This window comes from Cygnus atratus, chromosome 15, assembly GCF_013377495.2.
Source record: "Cygnus atratus isolate AKBS03 ecotype Queensland, Australia chromosome 15, CAtr_DNAZoo_HiC_assembly, whole genome shotgun sequence".
In the NCBI taxonomy this organism is placed as follows: domain Eukaryota; kingdom Metazoa; phylum Chordata; class Aves; order Anseriformes; family Anatidae; genus Cygnus; species Cygnus atratus.
The window spans coordinates 5,733,175-5,740,097 of NC_066376.1; the positions used below are offsets into that span (position 1 = coordinate 5,733,175).

A 6,923-nucleotide genomic window follows, 5' to 3' on the forward strand; every position below is an offset into this window, starting at 1 on the left:
AGAAGCTGTTCACTTTGGGTCATGTTTAGGAGGCACATACCTGTGTCACGTGTAAGCTTGACTGGGGTTTAGAAACCAGGAAATACAACAGCCAGCTTCAGCCCCGGCAGGCTTGACTCCTAGCTGTAGGTAGCCAGGTTCTAAGGTGTGCTTCTGCTTCACATCAAAGCATGACAGCCTCTCCCAACTGGCTGCAGAGATATCCAGACAAGATAAAAAGGCTTCTGGTACTAAAGCTGGTCTTCAAGAACAGCACCAAATGTGCTCCTCCACTTTCCCTAGGCTATCGTTTCAGTGGTATTTTCTGGACATGGACACAGCCTCTGTCAGACTCCATTTAAATGCAGTGGGAACCGCTTGAAAAAGCCAGGAGGTGGATTTCTGTCATCCCTCTTACCCCTTTGACACAACTGCCCCAAAGAGGGAGCAGTGACATGCAGGCACATAACCCTCCACCACCTACACCCTCCTGACCTTGCTGTGATGCTGATACGGTGAAGAGGAGCACTCTGATATTGCCTGGCCAGACAAGAGCCCTTAACAGCAGCTCTGCTTCACGTACCTGATTGATAACAAGGGTCAGAATAATTCCCAAGCAGCTCCTGCATCAGGGAGCAAACTAATTCCCTTCCTCTCTCCTTGGATGCGCAGACCAGAGCCCCGCTGCACCTGAGGTTCCAGCTCACAGTCTATATTCTGCATCATAAAAGATACAAGAGAGAAATCTAAACTAGAGAAGTAATAACCTGTAAACTAATAAACCAACCCAGCGCTTTGATAGCTAGGCACTCCCAAGAGCAAGGATTATTAATGGATGTCCTGAAACACTATGTGTCTAGTTTTCAAGAGAAGTGGGAAACATTTTTAATGCTCTGTGGATCCTATGCATTTGTTCTATAAAATCACTTCAGATAAATGCAAGGATTATTATAAAAAGCAGACTGCTTCCAGTCTACACACAGGCACTTAAGCATTTTAAAAAGAAGAGTAGTAAGAAGTTGCTCAAATAAATAATAATAAAGGTATAAAACTGCAGTATTATGAGTAGTTTTTCTTGTCAAAGTATTGGGCTGCACAGTCATTGATTTTCACTGGTAATTGAGATAGTGACATGCATGACTTATGTTTCTTCAGCAGTCAGTGCCTGGGAATGGAAGAAGAGATCCTGGAATCCTGCACAATCTCTGGCCAAGGACGTGATGGCTTCTCAGCTGCTGTCTCTCTCAATTCTTTATTTCCCTCGGACCGTAAAATGGGGTATATTAATAACCTCGTATGTCAAAAGAGAGTTTATGAAGCTAAATGTAATAATGTTTGCAATGTGATTAAGGATCTTCGGATGAAAAGTGCTATAGATAACCAGAGTGTAAGTACAGACACACATCTTTCTCAGCCAGAACGTGATGGGAAGCAGGTGGCGGTCAGGCAGGCAGACCCCACGGGAAGGGTTCCATTATCTACCAAGGTGTGCATTCTCAAATCCCCATGCCCTGCCTGAGTCAGACAAATAACAGTCAGACAAATAAAATCTCCTTAAAAGTAATCCATATATTTTTTAATGTATTTATTTTTTGTGATGAAAATTCAGGGCTCAGTTACCTCTTGCTGTCTGCTTCATGCGTTTGCTATATCCTACCTCACATCCATGCCAGAACATGATTTCCAATTAAATGAAACTGTTAAAAATAACTCTTTGCTCCAAAACTAATGAAAAACAGTGAAGTATGAGGGACAGAGCTGTTTTCATGTAAGTTTGAACTACAGTGGACTGTCTTTGTCCTCCTGTCATGTAAAAAATAAAACGGAGTCTGGCAAGGATGGCAGGAAGAATCTGGTCCTTTGTGTTTCCTGAAGTAAAATTATTCTCCAGAGAAGGTAGAGCAGGAATAAACTTCTTTATGAGTCAGGAGGCTTTACTGACAAGAGCTGCTATTATCTCTGTCAAACAGGCAAAGCCTCAAGTGATTGTGGTAGGCAAGAAACAGGAATGCTGGTTTTTCACAGTGCTGGAAAACAGACTATCTGCCAGACTGTGCAGAGTGCCAAAAAGGTATCAAGCCTCTCTTTTTGCGTTAACCACAATAACCTGCTCTATCAGAAGTTTTTTCCGTGGACCTCTGCTGCTCTCTAATGGTGCCTTAAAGCATTCTCAGCATAAAGTTTATGCACTCTTCCTAGAATTTAGTTAGAAGTTTTGCTTAAACTTTTAATACAAAACAAAAATATGGGGTCCTGAAGAGTGATCGTCTGAAGAGGTAACCCAGCATTCAGGCTGTTTTTTCCTGCAGCCATAGCTGGGATATTGTGTGTCTGGTATGAGGAATGGTAAAGAACAGCTAACAAGTAGAAATGAAAGTTTAGATGTATTTTAGATGCACTGTGCACAGCAAATGCAGAAGTCCAGAAAGTTGCAAATCTCTGAGAAAACCCAGTTTCCAGAGATTTGTATAAATTGGCCAAAATTGTTACTCATAAGTACTAGCAATTCAAAGGAGGAAAGGAGAAAAATCCTAATTAGCACTAAAATAACTGTATGGATGTAACAGAAATTAAATGTTTGTATGAATTGCTCATGGTATATAAATATCTCTTTGCATGCTTCACATACATGCCATTATCTCCCATTATAGCACAGGTGGGCAGGAGCTACTTGCTCGAGCCATATGCATTTTGCTCAGGAACCAAGAGCAAAGGGGGCACGGGTTGAAGGGTATTTTAGTGGTGAAAACTATCCTGTTTCTCCCATCAGCAGTGAACCCAGGTGTCTCACTGGTGCCAGAGGAGGACAGGACCCAAGTGAAGGTGGCCGTGAGACGATGGATGGCCCCAAACCAAAGGCTCTGTGACAGAATGCGTCCCCTTTGCTGAGCTGCCCTGCATGCCTCAACCACCCAGCACTACACAGCAACACGCAGCTGCTGGGCACAGACACACCCTGGGTAAAAACTGAAAGAAAAAAATAATAATAATAAAATTAAAAAAATTTAGCAGCCTCCCTCCTGCCACCAGGTCAACGCCGTCCCCCCACACACGCACGGCAGTCACGGACGGGCACACCCCACTCCCTTCTACATTTTCAGCCGCGATTTTCAGCGAAAAACGAGCAGAAAACACCCGAAGAGGGCTGGGGGGGGGGCGGGCTGCCCGTGAGGTGAGCGAGGGGGGCGCTGCAGATGGCGCCTCCCTGGGCGGGCGGCCGGCTAATGGCGGCCCCGCGCTGAGGAGACGGCGGCGGCGATGGCGGCGGCGATGGCGGCGGCCCTGCGCCATCTCCCCGCGCCGCGGGCGGCTGGAGGGAGGGGAAAGGCGCCGCTTCTGTCGTGGCTGGGCGGGCCCGGGCGGAGAACGGCGGCGGCAGGGAGGCTTGAGGAGGGTAGGGGCGGCGGAGCGGGGTCTGTGCTCAGGCTGAGCCCGGGGAGGGGTGAGGGGATGGCGGGCACCTCCCGCAGCGAGGGGCCTGTGGAGGCGCAACTCCGCTCCCCTCTTCTCTGAGAGATGCGATGTTGGGGGGCTCCTAAAAAAATACATAGTTTTGGGTTGTTATTGTCGGTGTTTTTGTCGCCTGCTTGCCTGCCCCCCCAGTGCTGAGGTCTGCAAGGTGCGGGGGTTTGGGGGTCTCCCCTTGATGGCAGTAAGGGTGAGGTACGGCCGGTTCTGCTTCGTGCTGCGCTCGGTGGGAACAGGTCCAGTCATCGTTAAACTGCGAGTAGTGTGAAAACCTATAAACAGCAACTTGTCCGTGTGGGCGCACTTGGATTTCAGCTTCCTGTGAGGTGCGTGTGGACGCTGGGTGTTGACAACTGTTCCTGTCCAGGCTCACCGCTTCGCCTACACCTCTGGGTGCTGTTATGCTCCGAAATCAACTTAACCTCGGTCTACCAAGTGAATGAAAGGATTTCGGCTTTTTATAGCCTGTGGTCCGTGTTTTTAATCTAATGTTATGTTATTGTTTTCTGCAGCAATGGCAGCAAATCCCATCGTGACGTCAAAGCAGCGAGAGGAAGTGGTACATGGGGTCCCCACGGAGGTGGTGTGCACGGCGTTCTCCAACTCCATTCTTGTGGTGGTAACACAGTATGGCAAGCTGGGGACGCTTGTCTATGTGGACCCCAACACAATAGGCGACAACATTGGCAGGCCTTCGCTCACCACAAAAGTGCTACTGGGCAAGGATGAGGTAAGAACAGATGCACAGCACCCTGGCACCAAGGCAGAGGGGGAAATGTAGTAGGTGGGGCTGCACCAGTTGCCAGGGAGTTGATGAATCACTGTAGTTAAGCAGTGTTTGCATAGTGGTAAAATTAATGTAAAAATCTGTTCCGAAGGAAGAGGGGTTCATCAGAAAAATATGCACATTTATCTGTTCTTCAGCGTAAGTTTAACTAACTGAGTGGTTTGGGGGTCTGGTATTTTGTATCCTACAGGATATGGGCTGCTTTGCAGTGTTTATGGCAGGTTTGATACAGCTGGTGTTGATTTAAAGGTTGCAAGATCAAACATATGGCCTTCGATAACCTTTTCTGGGTTTCAGTTCCAATAAATTTAACTTTTCAAGTCTCTTCTCTTCCCCCCAACCCCCACCCATGCCAGCCCCATAATGGACTTTAGTTGCCCTCTCCCAAGTGTGCTTGCCAGCACCTGCCCTTGATAAAGTTTAATTTGTTTTGCTTCAACAAAATGAATTTTTATCGACTATTTCACAAAGCTGGAGAGAAAGCAGAAGGAAACGTATTTCGCAAAGCGTCAACTAGTCAAGCATTAAAACAAAAAGTTATAGAGCTACAAAATTATGAGGCTTTCCATCAGGACTGACGCTGTCAAATATTACTTACTAGCCTAAGCTAGAAAAACTCTAGCAACACGGGTTCCCAATTCTGTCTGCAGCTTCTCATTATGGAGTTCTCATTCTTCAATAATAGCTGCCTCTCCTAGATGGGAGAACCTTTGTTTTGCTAGGTGTGACATCTGCTAATTCTGAACAGCACCACCTTCGATCTGTTTTTTGTCTTTTACTTTGGAGTTGGGAAGTGCCTTTGTATACTTGGTTACATAGTATTTTTAAATAATTTTACCAACTTAATCAATCTAAACTTTAAGAAAAGGCTTTTTAGTTTGCTGGTTTCCTGCTTTTTATTAACAACCCCATTTGGGATGGTACATGCTTCCAACACACAATGGTAGCTAAAATCAAGCAAGCTCAGCCTTTTAATAAATACATAACTATGGTGTCAATAAAACCTAGACAAGCTGGACATTCTTGTTCAAAAAAAAAATCATTAAAATGATTATATCCCTTTTCTTTGCTTCGGCCTCACCATTTATTTCTGTTTTTCGTTATTCTATTAAAATCAGAAATACATGTGTAAAACATGGCATGCAAAGAGTGTGTATATAACACCACTTTGAGATCTCTAAGAATTGCAGAAAACAAGACAGCTTTCTTCTCTGTCTTTCTACAAGACAATAGCAGAAGAAAAGACTCTCCGCACCAGCTTTCCAAATTTTCCAAACTGGTGCAAAACTTAATTCAAGTGCAACTCCTGTAAAGTTGTTTCAGGGTGGGTTGAGCATCTGTCACTCTCAGGTCCAAACTCTTCCATTTTAAGATAGTTGAGAAAGTGCTTTCTAAAATGTCCTGTACCATGGCTTGGCTTTGCTGACCAGCCAAGCTGCGTGTCTGTTTCTAATCATGCTGGAACTGTTCAGCAAACTGATGTTCAGTCTGAGTCCAGTATAGACAGGTTCTCTGTGTGCTCCACAAACGAGTCATTGCAAGACTCTTCCTCTCGTAACGCATGTATGAGGGCTCTCCCAGCTGTAAGAGTACACATCTGTATACCTTTGCTTTTCAGCCCCTCGTCCATGTTTGTGCCAAAAACCTGGTGGCGTTCGTGTCTCAGGAAGCTGGGAACAAACCTGTTCTTCTCGCCATGGCTTTAAAAGACAAGACCATGGAAGGAATACAAGCTCTACGGGAAGTGATCCGAAGTTGCCAAGTGTGGTGAAGTTGTACCATCTGGATTCAAGGAAATGATCTTGAGTCCATGACTCATCACCACTTTTTTAAAAGGACAAAAAATGAAAATGATGGAATGTCTTTGTGCTGGTTTTGGACATACTGAGGAATTTGATGAATTTTTCTCTACTGTGTAGAACGTTTGTGGGTTTTATTACTGTGACAGGTTTGCAGTCCATATAGTCAGTGATGAGACAAGCACAATTGTCTCGACATACAAGAGAAATTTTATTTTTATCACTTTGGGTGGGCTGTATATTTGGGAAACATGGCTCTGCATTTGTGGCCTGAGGAGTGATAGATGCCAAGCTCTGTAGCTACAGTGTACCGCAAAGGGGAACACCCAGTGCAGAGTGAATAAAAGAAACATTGATGAATCTAATTTTATGTGTTTTCTTTCTTACTCTGTGAAAATCAATTGAAATACAAGCCTCGGTAACAAATCAGCAGCAGTTGCATAATAGGAAAGACTTTCTTGACTGTTTTTTTTAAGGAAATGACTCCTATATGACTGCTTTTGTCCGTATGTCAGGCCCTTCCTGATGTTTTCTGAACCCATTCTTTACTTTCAGTCAAATTTTAAAGAGGTAGATAATCACACTGTTCAAAGTTTGTGAAAGCTGATGTCAGGATGGCAGAAAGGAACCCGAATTAGTGGTGAAAAAAAGACAAAATATTGGCTGTTTACCTATTATGTGTTATCAGCGTTTTAGACAGGCAGCATGTGCATAGCTCTGGACCACCCGCAGCAAGCTGCCCCTTTTCTAAAGCACCTGTCAGAGGAGACGTGAGGTCAGAAGGACTTGTGGGGGTTACACAGCGGTGTGTCTGCCAAGTCCGTTGAAAAAAAGTGGTGTTACATGAAGTCATGTGAGTAAATGCAACACTTAATAGTCCAACTTTTGCT

At 44.9% G+C, this 6,923-nt stretch overlaps 1 protein-coding gene across 2 annotated transcripts; it reads left to right on the forward strand.

Annotated features, from left to right (window-relative positions):
* The first annotated feature begins 3,208 nt into the window (after positions 1–3,208).
* On the forward strand, positions 3,209–6,398 carry PSMG3 (proteasome assembly chaperone 3). Of its 2 annotated transcripts, none has more exons than XM_035548606.2 (3): positions 3,209–3,373; positions 3,960–4,177; positions 5,853–6,398. In XM_035548606.2, exons 1-3 carry the CDS (start codon positions 3,238–3,240, stop codon positions 6,003–6,005), a joined length of 507 nt encoding a protein of 168 aa, XP_035404499.1. In that variant the 5' UTR covers positions 3,209–3,237; the 3' UTR covers positions 6,006–6,398. The 2 variants fall into 2 exon arrangements, with proteins under 2 accessions (XP_035404499.1, XP_035404500.1); XM_035548607.2 differs by lacking the exon at positions 3,209–3,373 and adding an exon at positions 3,531–3,773.
* The last annotated feature ends 525 nt before the right edge of the window (positions 6,399–6,923 follow it).